The 21,345-nt window shown below is 51.9% G+C and overlaps 1 protein-coding gene and 1 long non-coding RNA gene across 9 annotated transcripts; one reads left to right on the forward strand and one right to left on the reverse strand.

Annotated features, from left to right (window-relative positions):
• Positions 1-92: 92 nt before the first annotated feature.
• Positions 93-21,110, forward strand: LOC144311059 (uncharacterized). 7 transcript variants are annotated; one of them, XR_013376652.1, is made up of 5 exons: positions 93-401; positions 3,062-3,142; positions 3,634-3,691; positions 6,454-6,528; positions 7,973-8,110. It is a non-coding gene; the product is annotated as an uncharacterized LOC144311059 (long non-coding RNA). The 7 variants fall into 7 exon arrangements; XR_013376648.1 differs by having other exon boundaries at positions 94-401; positions 7,875-8,110; XR_013376650.1 differs by lacking the exon at positions 7,973-8,110 and adding an exon at positions 20,882-21,110 and having other exon boundaries at positions 95-401.
• Positions 2,429-14,222, reverse strand: ALOX12 (arachidonate 12-lipoxygenase, 12S type). 2 transcript variants are annotated; one of them, XM_077892961.1, is made up of 14 exons: positions 13,962-14,222; positions 13,259-13,460; positions 12,071-12,152; positions 11,844-11,966; positions 11,625-11,728; positions 11,206-11,366; positions 10,255-10,398; positions 9,566-9,775; positions 6,987-7,073; positions 6,592-6,761; positions 5,967-6,088; positions 3,368-3,468; positions 3,075-3,245; positions 2,429-2,953 (listed from the first exon to the last, which is right to left on the reverse strand). In XM_077892961.1, exons 1-14 carry the CDS (start codon positions 14,094-14,096, stop codon positions 2,774-2,776), a joined length of 1,992 nt encoding a protein of 663 aa, XP_077749087.1. In that variant the 5' UTR covers positions 14,097-14,222; the 3' UTR covers positions 2,429-2,773. The 2 variants fall into 2 exon arrangements, with proteins under 2 accessions (XP_077749087.1, XP_077749086.1); XM_077892960.1 differs by lacking the exon at positions 13,962-14,222 and adding an exon at positions 13,580-13,852.
• Positions 21,111-21,345: the final 235 nt, after the last annotated feature.

Consider the following 21,345-nt stretch of genomic DNA (forward strand, 5'->3'; position numbering starts at 1 on the left):
ACCATCGCGCCGGAGTGGGGGGCGCCGGGCGGGGACGGCGGGGCGCGTCCGGGCCCTCCCGGGTCCCCAGCAGGGAAGGCGGTGTGTGAGGCCGAGACAACCCCTCAGGAGCCCGTTAGGACCCGTGTAGCGGGGGCGCGGGCATCGTGGGAGCAACGCTTTCCGCTTCTTGTCCCCCTCGCCCGCCACCGCCAGGCCGGCATGGAAGGACCCAGCACGTCACGTGACTGGCTCGGGCAAGTCACGTGACGCGGAGCCCGCAAACGCCAGGCCTAGGGCCGAGCGGGTCTGGCGGAGCCCCTGGTCACCCGGGCGACGGGCTCTTAGGTGCTGGGGATCCGAACTACCCGGCTTTCCCGTCAGATACCTTTTTTCGGGTGGTGTCCTGTCATGGGGGCATGGTAAGTGAGACTTGGGGGTTTACCCCGGGAGAGACGCCCCTGTCTCCCGTCTCCGCATCCCTGCCTCCAGACGGAGATGTTGTGACACCGTGAAAGGATATAGGGACCCCCTGCCCGACGCCGAGCGCAGCTGTGGCCGGAGCGCTTTGAAGTTTCACGGGTTCCTGGCATTGGGAGTGCTTAATTAAGTAACTTTTTTGGGGGGGGAGGGTAAAGATTTTTATTCGTTTGACAGAGAGAGCGTAAGTAGGCAGAGGGAGAGGGAGAAACAGGCTCCCCACCAAGCAGGGAGTCTGATGCGAGGCTCGGTCCCAGGACGCCGAGATCATGACCTCAGCTGAAGGGAGACACTTCACCGCTGGAGCCACCCAGGCGCCCCTAAGTAACATTTTGTTCCCAAACAGGGGATACTGAATTCCAAGTTTTGGATGCAGAATCCAGGAAAAGTGTGGGCTTTAGGAAAAGCGCAGGGAAAGCAAACCCAGGGAACAGGTGGTGAGGATGAGTGGTCATGCTAAATGTATTGGAGAGCTGGGTATGGTCACTTTGCTTCTCTACTGTAAACCAAGGAAACCGATCATAGGTCCTTTGAGAAGGTGGGGTCCAAGATTTTAAAAAATATGTATAGGTGGGGACGCCTGGGTGGCTCAGCGGTTGGGCGTCTGCCTTTGGCTCGGGCATGATACCAGCTCCGGGATCGAGTCCCACATCAGGCACCCTGTGAGGAACCTGCTTCTCCCTCTGCCTGTGTCTCTGCCTCTCTCTGTGTCTCTCATGAATAAATAAATAAAATCTTTTAAAAAATATGTATGGGTCATCCTCTCCAAAGAAAAAGGTTTTTTTTTTCTCCTTAAGATTTTATTGGGCAGCCCCGGTGGCGCAGCGGTTTAGCGCCGCCTGCAGCCCAGGGCGTGTTACTGGAGACCCTGGATCGAGTCCCACGTCGGGCTCTCTGCATGGAGCCTGCTTCTCCCTCTACCTGTGTCTCTGCCTCTCTTTCTCTGCATCTCTGTAAATAAATAAATAAAAAATCTTAAAAAAAATAAAAACAGAAAAACCCAAATTAAAAAAAAGATTTTATTTATTCATGAGACATACAGAGAGAGAGGCAGAGACACAGGCAGAGGGAGAAGCAGGCTCCCTGCGGGAAGCCCGATGTGGGACTCCATCCCAGGACCCCAGAATCTCCATGTGAGCCAAAAGCAGATGCTCAACCACTGAGCCACCCAGGTGCCCCTCCAAAGAAAAAGTTTGTATGCTTCACCAGTGAGAGGCAGATCTGTAATAATTTTTTCGGGAAGTTGGGTGTTTGAAGAACACAGTTTTGCACTGAGCTTGTTGTACCCATTCTGGTGAGGATAGTGATCACAGCACAGTTGGAAGGGGTCATTTGGGTCCCAAGACCCCAGAACCACACAAAGAGACACTAACAGTGATTAACAACTTTATGGCATTTTTTTTTGTTCATTTATTTTATGTACATCGTTCTTTTTATTTTATTTTTTTATGTACATCGTTCTTAAACAGGTTGTGAGAGAGAACTTGGATCCAGAGAAACACGTAGACCCCAAGAGACTACAGAGGCTGGGAAAGTGGCCTTGGGACATGAATTTTATGTCTCTTTTTCATGAGACTGGGGAAGGATTACTCAAGGACTTTGGGCGGGTGGGGGGGGGGGTAGGTGTGTGAATAGGGGGAACAGAGTGGAGGGAAAGTTGCCAAAGCAGAGTCAGGAAGTTTTAGGTTGGCCACCATGCAGGATGTCTAGGTCCTGGGAAAGGAGAGTTAGTTGAGGTAGTTGATTTATGCAAGAAATCTTCTGTGTCCCACCTCTGATCATTCTCTGGATGTTTGGCAAGTAGGATCAGTGCCTCAGGCTAGTGCGATGTAGCCCTGTGCAAATACGGCCCCTGAGGGTCAAATCCAGCCCACAGCCTATGCTTGTCCCTCTAGAAGAGCACGCTTTCTGTTTGCATATTTAAATGTTTGGAGTAAACCAAAAGAAGAGTTATTTTGTGACACGGGCAGTTCATACTTTCATACTTTACTGCTCATAAAGTTTTCCAGGAACACGGTCACACTCATGCACTTACATGTCATTTGGGGCGCTTTTCTGCTCTATCAGGGGAGGGGAAGTAGTTGTGACAGAGACTGTGGCCTACAAAGCCTAAAATATTTATTATGTGGCCCTTTACAGAAGAGGTTTGCCGCCCCACCCTGGGCTAGTGGCATATTGACATAGGGGATTTGGTTGGGGGAGAAAATAGAGTGTTAGCATCAGAGACTTTGGAAACCATGACGTTCGAGATGGGCATGTGAGCCCCAGAGCCGATCTGAAGTCTTGTGTGTATGTGGGGAGGATACTGCGGGGCTCAGATAGTGACACTATTCTCTATGCGGCTGGGTTTCAGGTAATCATAGGGCAGGTCGAGCTGCTCATTCCGGGCTGTAATCTCTCTTTCTAGGTTTTCCAAATCTGTTTGGAATTGGTTTAATACAGCCTTGGCCTTGGGGCTTGAGAAATACTTTTCTTTGTGATGTCCCAGAGGCACCTAGGAAAGGAAAAAGGATCAGTCAGTTCCTAGTCTGGAGGCAGAAGTGTGTAGAGCCAGACTCTTCACTCTGACTTCCCTTCCAACTGTAATTTCCCTTTTTTCCAGGGTCCCCTCTTACCATGTCTGGCTGGCGGCGACCCAGATGCCACGTGATGGTCATTTGAAGACAAGCCTGTCGGACATCAGGTAGTGAGCCCATCACTGTAGCCATTTTCACCTCTTCCTTGGTGGTGGGTGGGGGCATCCGCATTGTGCATGGGGCATTAGGGACCCAGGCATACCAGTCCAGCTGGGGGAAGAAAACTGCAACCCTAGGATCCTGATCCTTATGCTTTGAACCCCAAGCTTTCCCTTCAGAATCCCCAGGGCCAGACACTTGCTTTCAGGAACCTGGGCTTTCGGCTGTCCTACCTGGCCCTGGTTGATGGCCCCGTGCTGAGCAGTGCATGTGAAGATGCACATGGTAAGGAAGTGGCACAGTTGCTTCCGGGACTGGAAGGAGATGGGGAAACCTGGCAGAGAGGAACGGGATTTAGAGGCTCCAGTGTGAGAAGAGGGAAGTGATGTCTACACGAGTTGGGTTTGAACTGCCTAGGTCCGTTTTTATGCGAATTTTTTATTGTACATGAATGTATTTGCTCTTCCTTATAGTTTTCTTCATATTTTCTCTTCCCTAGTTCATTTGACCAGATGTGAGCATGCAAGATATGGGTGAATTGACTCTTTATGATCTTGGTAAGGCTTCCAGTCAATAGTAGGCTCTTAGTAGTTTTTTGTTGTTGTTGTTTTTTGGTGGGGAAGTCCAGAGTTATTTGCAGATTTTTGACTGCTCGGTGTGTGTGGGGAAGGGTCTGTGCCCCAAATCATCCCTCCTTCCTGCACTGTTTGGGGGTCAACTGTATTTTAGCATTGATGGGTATTTGTTCATTTGTTTATTTATTCAAATATATTTGCATTAGACCTGGGTTTCAATTCAGATTCAAGCAATATAATTTGGGTGCCTTAGCCCGATTACTTAATCTCTCCCTGAACTTCCATTTCTTCACCTATAAAATGTGGATGATACCCGCTTTATAAATGAGATACTATATTGAAATCACCTAGTATATAATAAATGCTCCATAAATAATAATTATTGTGGAGGGGCTGGGGGCTGAAAAGTCTGAGTGATTGAATATCTTCTGCCTCAAAAAGTGGTTAAGAAGTTAGGGATAGGGATGCCTGGGTGGCTTAGTGGTTCAGCAGCTGCCTTTGGCTCAGGGCACAATCCTGGCCCTGGGATGGGAGCCTGCTTCTTCCTCTGCCTGTGTCTCTGCTTTTCTCTCTGTGTCTCTCGTGAGTAAATAAATAAAATTTATTTATAGGAGGGACATTTCCTCCTATTCCCAAAAGGGGATTGTAAGTGCCTGAGTTATAAAGTGATGAACAAGAGAAATCACATATTCATAGTGTTACAGGCAAGAGAAACTTTCCACAAAGGTTATCTCGGGCAACTGACTTTACAGTGGAGGTGGTGACTCCGAGAGCCACTAATTCTATCGGTTAAGTGGAAGAAATATAATCAGTCCCTTTCTGTAGATTTAAAAGAAAGAAAGAAAAAAAAAAAACGGAGAGAGAAAACTGCTTGTCAGGATCGCATAGTTGGGAAGAGGCCAAGGCTGACCTTGAATTCAGGTTCCTGACTGCTGCTCTCAAGCTGTTTATAATTCAGTGGATTTCCTCTAGAAAGGCTGTTGGGAAAATTAGGCAAAGTGCACAATGAGAACCGAGGGGGGTGGAGACAGAGAGGATGAGAGGCAGTTGGAGATTAAAGCTGACATATGAATGTTTATTTTTGTTTCCCAAATGTAGATAGTGGCTGTGGAGAAGAGAAGCAGGGAGAGCAAGGAAGAGAGGGGTCTTCTGGGGGCATGTGGGACCTCAGGGACGGTTCTGAGACGTGCAAGGCAGAGTTTGGTCCCGGGAGAGTGAGTTCAGGCATTGGTTTATTGCTGGCCGCATCCCCGGGCCTGGCCGTAGTGGCCCTCTGGTTCATAAACGTCTGCAGTTGTCCCACAGAGGCAGAGGTGCTGGCATGATGAGTGAGGGGCAGCACAGGAGGGATGAGAAAGGCTGTTTCTTCCCCAGAGGTGAAAATGCAGGTGGGGTTGCTCACAGTGGCGGCTAGATCCCAGCCAAGGGGAGAGGAGGTAAGATTGGTCCCAAAAACCTGGCCCCTTGGGACGCCTGGGGGACTCAGGGGTTAAGCATCTGCCTTTGGCTCAGGACGTGACCCCGGGGTCCTGGGATCGAGTCCTGTATTGGGCTTCCTGCTTCTCCCTCTGCCTGTGTCTCTGCCTTTCTGTGTGTCTCTCATGAATAAATAATACAATCTTAAAAAAAATAATAAAGAAATGTGGCACCGAGCAGCTCTGCAGGGAGTTCCGGTTTGTGCCAGTGCTTGTACAGTACTGAGCTTGTCCTGGAGATGACTATACTGTGGGAAATGTGCAGTGTACCCAGAATGTGTATGTGTGTGTGTGTGTATGTGTGTGTGTATGTGTGTATGTGCACATGTGTGCTGGACAGTAGCAGGCAGGAAGAGAAGGAAGGGAAAGCAGCATTGACATCATGTGTTTTGGTGGAAACTTCTCGCATTTATATACATCCTCACAAGGGAAAGCAGACAACCATGAAAAGAACACAAGCCCCAGCAGAGCCTGGGTGGATCCTTCACTGGTTGTGGTTCTGGTCTTCTTGGGCCCCGTGCTCTGGTGGATTAGGGTCATCTGTGACTCGGGCAAGGGGGTGGTGGTAAAGGTTGATGGCCAGGGTGTCTGAGCAGGACAGCCCCTGTATATCTAAAATAGTCTGGAGTCTTAGGAGGTGGGAATGGGATTCAGATGCTTTGTCCCTGGCTGGAGAGAGGGGTGTGATAAGGGGTTGGGGTCCTGAGCCCAGGACGACAGGACTGAGAAGGGGCTCGGGGCAGAGTGTCCCAGGGGCTCCCATCTCTGGGGAGGGATCCTACCTCGCTCCTGGGCGTGGCACAACCCCACCTCAGTGATCTCCCGACACCAGGCCTGCAGCTCAGAGTCCCCTCTCACGACGTCATCCCGGTGGTAGAAGAGGTGGACAATGCCCTCCACGTACCTACCCAGAGGAGTAGGCAGGTGAGCTCCTTGAGAGAAGAATGCGCCCACCTCCCAGCTCCACACCTTTCCTGCAGCCTCTGCCCGGCTGACTCCCACTGGATCTGGGAACCGATCTTACAAGACTTGTTTTGGGGGATGTTCCCTAGGTCTCTCTGAACACTGATTTAGAAAGGAAGGAAACATTTTAAGAATTAGTTTTAAGAATTTTGGACCCATGGCTGAAAAGCATTCTTTCCATCAAAATCTCTGACTCCACCAGACCCCAGGGTTTACCCACCCACAGCTTCATCTATCTGCACTTCCTGTCTCACCATCCCCATCCTTAGATCCTCCCCATTGCCTCCCGACTTCCTGTCTCCCCAGGGTTCAGATCCTGCCCTTCCTGTCCAGACCTTCTTGTTTCCTGTGGATTTTGGCACCATGCTGACCTCAGGTCAGGTCAGAGCCCCACTCTCCCCCGCCCTGGCACCCCTCCATCTCTCAGTGGCCACTTTCACCCACTGGGCAATGATCCCCCAGAGCCGTAGAGCATCGTGGGCATAGAGGGCACTTGGGATCCCCAGCAGGCCCCGGTCAGCCAGGTCATCAGGAGGACAGAGGGAACGGTAGGTCAGCTGAGCCATGGCCCGACGGAGCAGCTGCACATGGCCCCCTCCACCTGTGCTCACCACCTGGGACGACAATGAGCAGAGGCCATGAGAGAACAGATGGAGCATAGTGTACAGGGCTCAGAGGCGGGGCTGCACAGAATGACACAGTGTAGGGGGACAGGCTCAGAGTTTGAGACAGTTGAGACTGACTTTCCCACAGTCAGTCTGGGCTCCTGAAAGTGGCAGGAGGTCACAGAGAGCCGGGTGATTAGTGTCCCCAGCCCCCAGCACCCTAAGCCTCCTCACCTTATCGAATATTCCCCCTTCTGAGATGAGCTGGGTTCTGGCCCGCGTGTTGATCTCCATGGTGTAGCGGATATGCGGGATCAGGAGCTGAGGTGGAGGAGGCCAGAGGGGCTGGTTACGAAGGCCACGCTGGGCCCTTGGTCATGGGGCATGGCACCCTCCCTGGTGGCCTTGTCCCCTCTAGAGGCTTGTGTGCTGCTGCCTAGACAGGCCCATCTGCTGCTTGGATCAGTCCTGCCTGTGCTTTTTACTGCAGAGCACGGTGGGCTCTGGCACCAAGCTGAGTGCTCGCTTCGGCAGCACATATACTAAAATTGGCACCAAGCTGACCCTGGTTTCAGTCTGTACTATTAGTACAAACTTTGGGGCTCATCCAAGGTCACAGACCCCCTGAGTATTCATCTGTCATTGGGGGTGATTACAGGGTTGAGCTGGCTTGGAGCCTCCCACGTGGGAGCCGTTACCACGTTATTGTTCCCACCTTGAATGTGGGTGTCTTCCAACATCACCCCCTTCTTATCCTCTTTTATGTTACTGTCATTCACGTTCTCACAGCTGGGCAGCCTCCGTGCTGTTAGCAAAGCCCCACCTCCATCCTCTGGCTGCTTCCCTGTTGGGGCGGGGGTGGTGGTGGCGGTGGGGACATGGGGACACGTACCTTCTTGGGGGTGGGTTCTGAGTCACCTGCAGGAGCCACTCGGAGCTGCCTGCTGACGCCACACCTGCCCCGACCCCCAGCTGGGCAGTTAGATCCCTCTACTTTTAATAGCTTTAACAAAGAGCCTTTTATTAGCATTTTAAAAAGGCTATCTGATCCTCTCAGCTATTTCCTAGATCTGAAACTATTCTGTTTTATTTACACCTGGTTTATGTGCCACTGTCGTGCAGTGTTGCTATTTATCTGAGGTGTAGATGCTGCACACAGGGAAGGGCCCAAGTGGTGCCTTGGGTGGCAAGATATCAAAGCAGCTCGCATTGGTCTGAAGCTTTCCAGAAAGTTCCTGAAGGACACTGAGTGTCCTAGAAGGCCCAGAGTCCACTGGAGGAGAGCGGATACCTGAGGACAAACAACCCCTAATAACAGTAGCAGTAACTGCAAGAACTAAAGTGTTCAATAGCTTTTACTTGGTGTTCCGTGGTTATGTTCTGTCGTTCTGTCCTTTCATGACCCCACGATGGAGCTCCTGTGATCCCCATTTAGAGATGAGGGCACTGAGCCCGCATCTGGGAGGTGCTGAGGTCACGATTCCAGATGCGCTCTGCAGCATCCAAACCAGAGCCTGCACATGGAACCTCTGTGACCTGAGCAGGCTGCATACTCTCCTGCAGGACTGGTAACAACTCTGCTGTCTGCCATGGGGCAAGGTTGTGGGGAGTGGATGCTGGTGGGGACAAAGCTGACCTAGTGACGGGGGATCTCAAGCACAAACCGAAGCCCAGCCTATCCCAGATGAGCAGAGGATGGTGATGCAGGAGCACCACGACATCCGTAAAATCCAAGATTCTGCTGTGCACACTGGTCCCTATCTTGGGTGTGTTATCCTAGGCTTGGAGAGGCCACACATGGCTACTAGTGGCCAGGTTTGGGGGCTCAGGAAGCCCTCAGCTGAAGCCCCCAGCTGCAACTCATGTGCATGGCCTGCCATTGTTCCAGTTGCTTGTACTTAACATGGAACCCCCTCATCTTTGCTTCCAGACTGGCTCTTCTCCTGACTGTCCTGTTTCTGACATGCTTGCATCAGTTTTGTCCCTTCTCTGCCACGTCTCTGTCTTGAAGTGTTGTCAATGTTTCGAGAACACTTTTTTAAGCACCCACAAGTCTTATTTTGCTGTCTTCTGCCTGGCAATGGATACTCGACTCACTCTTTTATAAAATTTCAGTATTTCTAGGTCATTACTGCACCCCTGCCTGGTGGGTTCCTGGGTGCTACAGGAGCCTGGACCTCTGGCCTCTCTCTCTCCAGTCTGAAACCCAGGCACGCTGCAGCTGCAGTTCCCCTGTCTCCACCAAGTGTTTTATTCCTTTTCCCTTTTCATTCCGATCATCTTGCCAGTGCCTGTCTTCCTCCACCTGTCTCCTGGGCAGGTATAAGTAGCCTGCTGGGGTGTGCCGCCGGCCTTTTGACCTGTTCCCACTTATCAACCTTCTCGGTTGGGGGAGAACATTCTCCATCAATTCTATGGTGTTTGTAGACTGTCTCCTGTGGTTTCGAATTCTCATTCCAGATATTGGTCTCTGGATGGTTCTCACAGGCATCACTTGTCCTCCTGGCTAAATAGGGAGCCTCCTAACGCAGGAACAAGACTGTTGTTTTACAAACAGCATTGTGGCTATTACTCCAGGCCCATTGCTAGATCATCGGCCCTCCAAGAATTTCAGAGGGCTCCGCAATAAGATGTCCAGAAGGAATGGTCAGTGACTCAACTTGTACTTTAAGTTTTAGCGTACATAGTCTTCCTTCTCGTCCCCCTGCTTTTTTTCACAAACCGATAGAGATATGTTGTTGCAATATCTTTTCATATCGGGCTGTTTCCTCTCTCTGGGGTGTGACCTAGGACCCAGAGGGTGGAGGATATACCTTGAAGACAGGGTGCAGCCCCGGGAGGCACCTCATGGTGGCCACAGCCATGACCTCGGCCACCAGATGAGTGTTTAGCAGGTGATACTGGAGCTGGTGCAGTTGGAAATCTGAATTTCGGACCCAGACCTTTGCCAGGAGCCAGGCAAGTGGGGGGTCTGAGGGCAGGAACAGCGGCGAGGTGGGGGAGCTGGGGCCGGGAGGCTGGATCTACAAACATAAAATCAAGCCGTTAATTGAACTTCTGCTTTATGGGTGCCATTCTGCTCAGCATTCCAGGGGAACTGCGGATGAGTAAGGCTCCAGAGAGATTAGAGCGTTTCTCAAACCATGTTCCCAAACCAGCAACAGCAGCACTTTGGGACTAGTTAGAAATGCACATTCTCAGTCCCCACCCCAGACCTCCTGAATCACTGTGGTGCCCCCCTAAAGTTTGAGAGCCACTGGATGGCTTAGTCTTTGGGTGAGACTCCAAAAGGCCCTTATGACTCTTGAGCAGAACAAGACCTTCCAGTTGGGTGAGTCAGGGGAAACCAGACTGCAAGCAGACAAAGAGGGACAAGAAGACAGGTCTTATTGTGTAAGGATGGAGTTTGGGAGCTAGGAAGCAGGGGGCTGGACCCCCGGGAGCAGAGGTTGGGGTGAACAGAGAGTGGTGTGTGTGTGTGGGGATGCCCAGGGCACCTTACCTGGATAAGCATGGGCAGCAGCTTCCCATTGGGTTCCATCTTCAGCAGGACGAGGGGGGCAGCCAGGTACTGCTTCTCTCCCCGGATCACATTGGTTGGAAGTCCATCCAGGAGGATGAAGTCAGCCTCGAACAGAGAACCATTCTGGGGAGGGGAGGAATGTGCCTATGGTCAGAGCTGAAAGTGCACCTGAGGGCCAAGGCAAAGGAGGAGACGTTTATCTAGCTTCTTGCCATTGTCATGGTCGGTACCAGAGTCCTGTTGGCAGAACTGGAGCATCTGGTCCAATTCCTCTCATTGTATCTAGTGAGTAAACAAGCAGCACGCATGGTGGCAGATCTGGGTTCGGAACTGGGCCTGCTTGTCCGGTCTGTGCTACAGGGATTGTAAGCTGTCCTTTTGTAAAGCTGGCTGGTCCCCCTCGCCATCCCCTTCAGTGGTCTGCTCCTTGTGTGTGGCGCCCACCAACTCAGCAAACAGAACTCTTTCGCTTCCTCCCCAAGTCTCCTCTTCTGCTAAGTAATCCCCAGAAGGCCCCCCAACTACCGCGACCACTGAATCCAGCGCATGCCTGCACCTGGTCGCATCCAGCTTGTCTCTTCCAAACCCAGCTCTCCTCTGGGAAACCTCCCCAGGTTTGCACACCTGACAGCGCTTCCTCCACCTTTCTCCCCGCCCATGATGCTGGTGTTGGGAGTATGGACATCAGCCAGGGAATGTCACTGTCCCTACTAACATCTCTGACCCTACCTGTGCCCTGGGAATTCATCCCTCCATCCTGGGAGCTCCTTTTACTTTCCCTGTATGCCCTGTGTCATCCCTAGGCTTTTCCAGCACAGGACTCTGCACCTAGGCACCATGGGTGACCAAGCCTCCCTTCCCCTGACTTACCTTTGGTCCCTCCCCTTCACCACTTCTCCTCCCCACACAGCACAGGGTGGGAGGAAGTACCTGGAGCTCTCTCTCCAGCTGGGCCCGAAGTGCCTCCATCCCTGGGGGCAGCACTAGACGGGAGGGCAGGCAGGCAGAGCGTCTCAACAGCATGGGGTTGGCGCCATTGAGGAACTGGTAGCCAAAAAGCTCATCATCCTGCCAGCACTGGTGAACCTTCTCTGTGGGGTCAGGTGGAGTGCAGGAGGGGATATTTATCACAGCCCAGATGCCCCTCTTTCCTCCAGGCTCAGGGGGCCCAGGCACATGACCCGCGGGGCCCAGGCACACGACCGCCCTGTCTCCAGCCTCTGGCTTTTCATTCTGGAGGCCTCATAAGGCCTCAGCTGGGAAGGAGTCATGGGGGGCTGTCAGGTGTGAGGGTCGGGTCATCAAAAGGGGCCATCAGGGATGTATAGAGACCTGGGGCAACCACTGACCAGCCAGAATGCTCTTCTGGCCCCAGAAGATCTGATCAAAATCCTCCAGGTGGTTCCAGGAGCTCAGGAGAGTGTAGATGCGTTTGAGGACCATCTCCAGCGCCCTAGGACAAGTGTGGAGACATGAAGCCAGTCGCTGACCCCTCAGGCCCTCACTCTTGACCACCATTCTGGGACCTCCTGGCCCCGTTCTGCTCTGAGTGCCAGGCTTTTCCTCACCCCGCCTTCAGTGCCCACTCGAAGTCCAGCCTCTTGTCCTCATGGAATCTCATATTTGGAGGCAGATCATCCTGACACCCGGCTGCAATTGTCAGGGGCAGCCCCTCCTTCCAGGTGTCCCAGCTAGGAGATGGGGACCAGGCTTCAGGGAGGGTATCTGGGTCCGTGAGGGGGGGTGGGGTCGGGGAAGGGGGGACTGTGCCAGGGGCTAGTGGGCCAGCACTCACCAGTACAGCTTTTGTCTTTCCTTCAGTTCTTTCTCTCGATGCTTCTGGAACACATCCAGTGCATTATCTCCTGCCAGGCGTGCTGGGGGGACAGTAAAAGGATTGGCCACAGCGATTTGTGTGGTCCAGTGCTCTCCCCGTCTCGTAGTCGGAGCTGGAGTGCTCAGTGCTGCTCTGTTGCTGTGCCTCACTCCACTGTTCACCCAGACACTCGCATCCCATCTCGGCCAAGTTGGCCCTCCTGGATTCTCAGCTCTCAGTGCTCATCCCTTGCCTTAAGACAAAAACCTGTCGTTTTGTCACCCTTTCTTGTTGATTTTCCTTTCCTGCCTGAGCCTATTTCACCAATAGCTATGGTTGGATTAATCACCTTAATTAGGCTGATAAGATCTTAATCACACATGTGACCACACCCAGGTCTACCATCAGTTGCTCCCTTAATTTCACACGTCCTGAACCTCACCTGTCACACCTCCCACTGTCCTCCAAGGAACAGCTGTGTTGACTTTCTCTATATGAGCTCACCTTTCTCCATTTACCATCGTCGTCTGTCCTTGTGGATGTGTTCCTGCCCCTCTCTGTGCCTGTGCTCACCTGCACCAAAGTCCTGTCTTCCACCTTTCCATCGTCACTGTCCTGGCCCTCGTCTGTCTCTGGATTCATCTCTTGTTTCCCACAGCAACACATTCTGTATTGTCTGTCTTCCTTCGTCCCCGCCCCGCTGTCGGGGTGCGCCCCGTCCCACACAGCCGGTTTTCCCAACCAAGGCTGCTGTCTGGCTCACACCGTTTAATGCCTTCCTGTAGCTGCCACCTGCTCAGGGTCCCCCAGCTCTTGCTGCATGTGCCCCCCTTACTGTCCCCACCCTCACCTGTCCAGCCACACAGAGATCTCCCTCCCACTATCACTTGGCTCTCCTGTTTTCCATCATTGCTACCGCCCCCAGGTCCGTCCCCTCGTTGGAAGAGGGCATCTCCGGATCCTGTCCTTCCATCTCAGGCTCCCTGGCAGCCCTTCATCTGGGTGTAACCCTGGGGCTGTACAGCGTTGCCCCTGATCCCTGCTTTCTTCCCACTGCATCTGCCCAGCACTTGCTTTTTCCAAGCCCCTGTGACTGTCCCCCTGCCAGACCCCACTCCACCGGCGGGTCTGCAATCCCTGTACCCGAGTCCCCGCCCCTGCCCTCACCGGTGCCCTCCGGCAGGCTCAGCACGCCCTGGCCCTGCACCCATTGGTAGCAGGGGAAGGCGGCCTCCTCGGAGGCTCCCGGGCCCCGCACCGTGATGAGGTCGCAGAACCAGGCGTCGTCCACCAGGGAGTGGTGTTTGCACAACTTCACGAACTGCAGGGGCCCCAGGTCCTTGGGAATGTCGAGATCAAACTCCTCCTCCTGTGGGGACCGCGACCGGCGACTCTTAGTAGGGGCCCAGGACAGGCCATTGGAGTGGGCGTCGGTGGCACCTTTGAGGAGCCCCCGGAGACAGCAACCCTGCTCCCTGCTCAGGACACCTGCGCACTGGGTCGGGGCAGGGGGTGGTGGCGGCGGACGAAGGAGCGAGGACCAACGCCCGCGGGGCCTGCACTTGGTGACTGGGTATCGTCACCATCATCCACGGCGGGTCGTCCCTGAGCTGTCCCCGCGCCCGCGCCCTCTGAACAGCCTCTGAACGGACCGCCGCTCCCGCAGTGACAGGGCTCTGGGGTCACTGCGGGAAGCGTCCGGGGCTGCAAGGACCACGTCGGAAGGGAGAAAGGGCTGGAGCCCATCCCCAGCCGGCTCCTCCCCACCCACCCCCGCACGTCCCCGCCGGCCGCCTGGGTACCCCCCAACCCCCGCTCCGCCCTCCCGCCACGAGCCGAGGTGGGGGGGCTACCCCCCTCGGCCGCTGACCTGACCCCGCGCCGGCCGCAGCTGCAGCTCCAGCTCCGCGTCCCCGCGCGCCCCGACCAGCCAGAGCTGCACGCGGTTATGCGAGCCTGAGAAGAGCCAAGCCCCGGTGGTCACGCGGACGCAGTAGCGGCCCATGGCCCTGGCAGCTCGGGCAGGAGCGGGGGCCTGCGCGCTCTGGGGATCGCCCGGGGCAGCCGGCGGGTGTCGGAGCGCCTTCGGGCCAGCTGCGGGCCTTTAAAGATGGGCCTGCGTCCCCGCCCTCCTCACCGCTCTCGGGCGCTCCCCAGTCCCCGCCCCAGACGAGCCCGAACCTGCGGCGGTGGAGCCGGCTGGGGGGCAGGGAGGGCCCGGCCTGGGCGTGGCCGAGAGGATGGAGGCCCCCCGCCTGGGGTTGGGGGGAACGGTCGTGGGCCCCGGGTTGGAGGCAGCGAGAATGAGGATCCAAGCTGTTGGGAAAGCAGGAGGAAGAGGGGGTACGGGGGTGTTCCAAATGAGGGAGTCGCCTGTTTTCTGGGCTGGCACCCGGGGAAGGCTGGTCTGGGAGGCCGCGCTGGGCCCGCAGCGCCCCAGGAAGGCCTTTGGCTCCTGCAGGAAATCACCAGGGGTTTCCTAAAGCCTAGAAAAAGTAGCAGCTCAAAGCCCAGTGTCACACATGCTAGCTTTGGGACCCTAGGTACTCCAGAAACTGAGACAGCCCTCATGGGCAGGGCAGCGAAAGCTTCTTTTGTCCCACTTTCATAGTAGGTGCAAAAAATGTTAGGGACTGAGGTGTTAGGGTACAGTATGGAGTCCTGGAGGCACCCACATAGAAGGGCAGTTCCCATGACCTTGTCCTTTCTAGGTAAGTGCAGCCCCTTTACCCCGCACCCTACAGAATGTTCCAGATTAATTTTTAATTTGTCCTCCTCTCACTGACCTGGACCCGTTCTTCCGCTACCAGAATTGTTTTCTGCTAAATAATTATATGTAAACAGCTTTTATTAGGCATCAAGTCCTATTTCTTTCATCAGCCCTGTTGTCCTTATCTCCACCTCTCCCTCCAGCTACTTCCTGCGTAGCTGTAAGGGGAGGAAACCAGGGGCCCCATGCTGGTTAGGGACCTAGTAAGGCCTGGGAAGATGATTCTGGACTCAGACTTGCCCCCTCCCCAGCCCCCACTCCCAGAATCTGAGGAAGCTTCCTGCAGGTCCCTGTCTAGATCCTACTCCAGGTCACTGTAAGTGTTGGTTCCATTTGGGTATGTCTGGTGGCCTGGGTCAGGGCAGGGCAAGAAAGCTGCTTTCTTGAGCCTGACCCTCAAAAATGATTTGGCGTGTTGGTAATTGGGGACGAGAGGGCTTCTAGACCTGTGAGACGGCCTCCAAACCTCACGGGTGCCATTCCTCTTCTTATTTCTAAACCCACTCCTGCCCGAATACTCTGTGCTCAAGACTAGGTGCCTGCCACTGGCCAGCTCCCAGTTCTTCCAGTTTTGGGGGACACCCTGTTCTGTAATATCCCAGTCAAGTGGCTCACATTCCCATCCTATGTAGTAGCCGGATCTGACCTTTTCCACACAGACCCTTTCAGAGGTCACTTTTGCCTATAAGAGAGTTTGTCTCACACCTATTTCCAAAATCAGTCCATACTTGAACCTGCTTGCCTGCTGTTCTGTGACACCTTTGCCGCCCTGTCTAGTGCACCGCGGGTCATATGGCAGAGGGGGGAATGAATAATTGAGAAGAATCTCGGTTAGTGCATATGCTAAATTAATTAATAGGTTTACAACATTTAGATGATGCCAGTAGGTTTTATCTGCTATTATTCTGTTATTTACAGACTGTAAACAATTTTCCATTGAATGTCTGCATCGCTCCCCGAAGTTCCTCTGCTTCCCACCCCCACCCCACCCCACCCCACCCTGGCACCCACTCCATGTTTTTCCATGTCCCTTCAAAGACCCCAGCCTCCCACTAGGGGTCTTACTCCTCTAGAACCTTCCTCCCACTTCTTCCTTTTTAAGCACTTGCATTATGTTAGGGTGGGGGGAATATAATTACAAACAAAAACCACCAGCCCAGAAAAACCTCTCCACAAAGGTAGCAGATAGAGAAACAGCTTCATTTTTTTTAAAGGTGGGATGTTCCCATTTTTATTTTATTTTATTTAAGATTTATTTATTTATTTATTCATGATAGACATAGAGAGAGAGAGAGAGAGAGGCAGAGACACGGGAGGAGGGAGAAGCAGGCTCCATGCCGGGAGCCCGACGTGGGACTCAATCCCGGGACTCCAGGATCGCGCCCTGGGCCAAAGGCAGGTGCTAAACTGCTGAGCCACCCAGGGATCCCCGAAACAGCTTCATTTTTGAAGAAGCATTAAACCAGCATGTGATGTGCCTCTCAGGCAACTCACTATGAGACTGCAAAGACAGAAATCTTACCCTTCCATGTAGTCAAGGAGGTGCAGCCCATGCACCGTGCTCTCAAGATAAGCAGTAACTCTGCCCTCAAGTAAGAGGCTCAATGGTACCATTTGTCACACACCGTTCATCCTCACTTTACCTGGTAATGATAACCATTGGTGTTATTACTAGACTTAATTATAAGAAACACAAAGTTCTTGTATCTTTATGATGGGAGGTGGTTTTGCAACCCGGAGCAAGGAGCCCACCTAAGTTAGACTTGCAGCCTCCCACAGTAGCTGGGAAAGAGGGGTGCTGTTTTCTTTGATGTTGACATTTCAAAGTGGCGGATCCCAGGTCCTTGGGAAAGACATTCTTGGATCATAAAGCCCACAAGAGGCATGTTTAGCTCCTCAAAAGATTTACACACATTTCAAAGAGACAGAGAAAGAACTTAAAATGACAAGTTTTTTTTATCATAAATGCTCTCAAACTGGGGAACCGGAGGGAACTCTTATTTTCAGTAGGGAGAATTCAACCTCTTACGTGAATTTTTTCTTTGTTTCCTTGGGATGACCATTTTGTTTTTCTGCATGCTGCCAAGAAGGGCCAGGGCTTGATTGTGCATGGCCCTTTGCCGTAGGGAAGTCCTCTGCTGCCACATGAGCACACCAAGGCTGCCCTCGCCCCCTTCTTCTCAGCTCCCAGGCCCTGTTCTCTGCGCCCACAGCCGACTCCCACATTCCCATTACCTCTCCTTGCAGGGCAGTTGAGCTTCTGGATCAAAGCTCTTCTCACCCAGTCATCCTCAGGGCCTGTGAGTGAGGGGGATGGGCCCTTATGCTTCAGATCCAGAAAGGCTCATGACAGTGTTTTCCTAAACATAAGACCATTTCATCCCCTTCCTCTGCCCTGGGCCAGTGTAACTGGAACTGCAGTGGGTGTGGAGGGTATGATGCGGGTGCCCTGCCCCACAGGTGTCTGGAGCCCAGATTGGGCACAGGGCTGGACACCTTTCTCTTTGTTCCTTGATGACCAACCGGACGTACAGGTACGGCATTGTAAACCATATAACTTCAGACTGTGTAAACACAGGACCTGATTCCAGGGGAGAAATTATATCATCTGTTTTTCTAGTTAGTCACTTGAGGACTCCCGTGCCCCTCCTTGCACGAGGTCCTTACTCGCTGGTGTGACTGCAGGAACACCATCCTGCAAGATCTGACAAGGTTCTTTCCCAGTGCTGCAGGGACCCCGGCGGGGGCCACTAGTAGTCACATACACCTGGGCTTCCGAACTCTTAGTTCACACAGGCTTGGGCAATGTCCCTAAGAGTGACTCTGGTGCGAGGGGGCTGTGCCTGGGCCATGTCCAGCTTGAGCCTCTTTTTTGTTTGTTTTTAAGATTTTATTTATTTATTTGAGAGAGAGAGAGAGAGAGTGCATGAGAAGGAGGAGCAGCAGAGGGAGAGGGAGAAGCAGGCTCCCCGCTGAGCAGAGAGCTTGATGCAAAACTTGATCCCAGGACCCTGGGATCATGACCTGAGCTGAAGGCAGATGCTCAACTGACTGAATCCCCGAGGTGTCCCCAGCTTTAGCTTCTCATTTTAGCTTTTCAAACTGTCAGGCCTTGGTGCTGAGCCTACTCATTTGAGCACCCACTTTAGTCACAGAAGGCCTCTTTTGGGATTCCTGGTGTTCTCTCCTATTGGTAGATCTCTACCAGAACCTTCTCAGTCTCTCCCAGAGGACTTGATTAACATTGAACAAGTACAAAAGAATTCAGACCTCAGTCTCTTTTCTTCCAGGCAGTGTCTTGGACCCTGTAGGCAAATTTAGCCCCTCCCCCTCCACCACCGGTTCTGCATACCCAGGGAGTCCTGGGGTGGGGTGGGAGACAGCAAGGGTGTGGCAGGGAAGGAAGAGCCTTTGTGGGACCTCAGAAGGGTGCTGGAGAAGGGCCCAGATGGCTTGCTCTCAGGGAGCTGTGTCCGTGCAGAGAGAAAAAAACCTGCCAGGTTTTTGCCCTTTTGTGGCCTCCCTGCCCTCAGTCCTAGCACGCATGCCCAAGGTAAGCCCCAAAGGTCCACTCAAGTTTCTGTGCATTCAGAGAATCCTCTTCAATCATGAATACACTGCTAGGACAGTTTGGTTTTGGTTGTTTAAAAATATCTTTGCCGTACTATATACATTCTCGTGAAGCTTGCTTTTCTCAAGTAAGAGGTGTTGCTCATGGAAACTTCTGGAGTTCAGTAGTGATTCCACCACTGCATTCTTTTAAACGGCTGTGTGGTACTCCGTGTTCATGTGATGAATGCTACGAAGGGCAAATGTGTACTTACATTCTCATGCCCTTGGTGGCTTTATTTCTGTGGATTAGAGTCCAAGAAATAGGGGCAAAGAATAAAAGACCACTAGAATAACAAGACCCACAAAAATAAGAAGAAAATAAAACAAATAAAATGAAAACAATCATGCTGAGTCTTGTGAGTCAGAGGAATACACCAGGGGACACATTTTTTAATTTTAAAATTTTATTTAAATTCAGTTAATTAACATATAGTATATTTTTGGTTTCAGAGGTAGAAGTCAGTGATTCATCAGTCTTATATGACACCCAGTGCTCATAACATTCCGTGCCCTCCTTCATGCCCATTCCCCCATTACCTCCCCTCCAGCGACCCTGTTTGTTTCCTGTGATTAATAGTCTCTTATGGTTTGTCTCTCTCTCTGATTTTGTCTTGCTTTATTTTTTTCTCTCTTCCCCTGTGATCCTCTGTTTTATTTCTTAAATTCCACACACAAGTGAAATCATATGGTAATTAGCTTTCCCTGATTGACATATTTCACTCAGCATAATATTCTCTAGTTCCATCCATGTCATTGCAAATAATAAGATTTCTTTCTTTTTTTTAAATTTATTTATGATTGTTACAGAGAGAGAGAGAGGCAGAGACACAGGCAGAGGGAGAAGCAGGCTCCATGCACCGGGAGCCCGATGTGGGATTCGATCCCGGGTCTCCAGGATCGCGCCCTGGGCCAAAGGCAGGCGCCAAACCGCTGCGCCACCCAGGGATCCCTCTTTCTTTTTTTTTTGATGACTGAGTAGTATCGCATTGTATGCATATCCTACATATTCTTTATCCATTTATCTGTTGGTGGATATCGTGGCTCCTCCCACAGTCTGGCTATTGTGGACACGGCTGCTGTGAACACTGGAGTGCAGGTGCCCCTTCGGATCACTACATTTGTATCTTTGGGGTAAATACCCAGTAGTGCAATTCCTGGGTCGCAGGGTAGCTCTATTTTCAACTTAAAAAAAAAATTTTTTTTTTTTAAGTTTTCAACTTCTTGATGAACCTCCAATGTGAAAATCTTCAGCAGAGTAGAAACAGTTGTGGTGAATCACTGCATTTAGTCCTGCCATCTGCCGGGCAAGTGCTAGTCAGAGTTCTTCCACGTGGGATTGCTGGGTGAGAGTGTGTAGGAGCCTGGGACATGCCGCTCTTTGTAATGGGATGGAGGCAGGGTGCAGATCAGAGTGTAGTGCACCCACCCGGGAAGGAGGCCACAAAGGCAACAGAGAGAGGGCCATAGCTGGAGACGGGTGACTGGAAGACAGTGAGAGGGAGATATTGAGGTGTAGGAGAACGGGGGTGTGATGAGGGAAGACCCTGAGGGGGCAGATAAAATCCAGGAAGGCATGGAGGACCTGAGAATAGATCCTGAATCCTTAGATGGGGCAGGGCAAGGTTTCGGATATTACAGTGGTTTGTGTCCTTCCCAAGGGCCACATGTGTAAACAGATATATTAAGGAATTAACATTTCAAGTGGTAGGGGCAGAACACAATTAAGAAACCAATGTCTTATGGGTTCTGTAAGGGGATGATAAAAGAGAGAAAGGTAGAGAAACATGGCTCAGGGCTGTGATTTCCCCAGCAGTACTCACTGCTTGGTTGTTAGACACAAGAAAAATAAAAGGTTGCAATCATCCAGATTGTTAATAAGTGGAACAGGGATCCTGAGACTCTGTCAGGAGGCTGACATGAGCTCCTCCCTGCTCTTATCTCCCCAACATCAGTGGTGGAGTAGGTGTGGACACCAGGCTGAATTCTTACATGTTATCAACTTGCATTTTAAGCAAACATGGTGTCTGGGTAGGCCTCCTAGACCCACTTCCATGAGATTGACATCTCTTAAGCTACTTGGATTTACTTGGTCCAAAGCTGGCTCTTCTCAGCATTACTTTCTTTCTTTTTTCTTAAGATTTTATTTATTTATTTATGAGAAACAGACAGAGGCAGAGACACAGGCAGAGGGAGAAGGCTCCCTGTGGGGAGCCTGATGTGGAATTCGATCCCAGGACCCCAGGATCATGCCCTGAGCCAAAGGCCAACTCTCAACCACTGAGCCACCCAGGTTTCCTCTTCTCAGCATTTCTGAAGAGGTTGACAAGTTAATCCTGGACCCTCTCTCCAGCCCCAACTGCTGCTCTCTGTTTGAGACCCAACATCTGACTCCTGGTTTATCTTTTAAGGACTGAACTAGAGGATCATGCCCACGGCATCTTGCACCTTTCACTCCATCTCGGAGAAACGAAAGGTAGAAGAAAAATGAATGTGAGGTCTACCACAGAGGATACAGCAATTCCAGTCCTTTTTTTGGATCCTTGCCAGCACCCTCTAACCATCCCAAACTGCTTATCTTTTTCTTTTTTTTTTAATGTTTATCTTGTAATTGTACATTATTAAAATTTCTTACACTGATTTCCAGATAATTTTCATTCTTGCCTGATGGTCTCCATTCCTGTGATGTCAGATGTTCCATGTAACAGACTCGTATTGAAGGTCTGAGAGGGTAAGAGCCAGGGCAGGGACTACGGTGAGGCGAGTAAGTTGGGCACAACATTTAAGGGGGCCCCCAAAACTCAGTAATCAAGATATAAAATATTTCAATGAAATATTAAAAAAAATCAGAATGAATGCAAAGAAAAAAATGTGC

The sequence above is a fragment of the Canis aureus genome, chromosome 3 (assembly GCF_053574225.1).
Source record: "Canis aureus isolate CA01 chromosome 3, VMU_Caureus_v.1.0, whole genome shotgun sequence".
NCBI classification, from domain to species: domain Eukaryota; kingdom Metazoa; phylum Chordata; class Mammalia; order Carnivora; family Canidae; genus Canis; species Canis aureus.

Bases quoted from the DNA above. Each gene is read 5' to 3' on its own strand.
- ALOX12 (XM_077892960.1), bottom strand. From the start codon at position 13,837: ATGGGCTCCAGCCCTTTCTCCCTTCCGACGTGGTCCTTGCAGCCCCGG. The intron at 7,074-9,565 runs GTATATCCTCCA...CCTCCACCTCAG, and splicing joins GGCTGCACCCTGTCTTCAAG to CTCCTGATCCCGCATATCCG. The intron at 3,469-5,966 runs GTAGGATCCCTC...CCTCTCTGCCAG, and splicing joins GTGCCACGCCCAGGAGCGAG to GTTTCCCCATCTCCTTCCAG.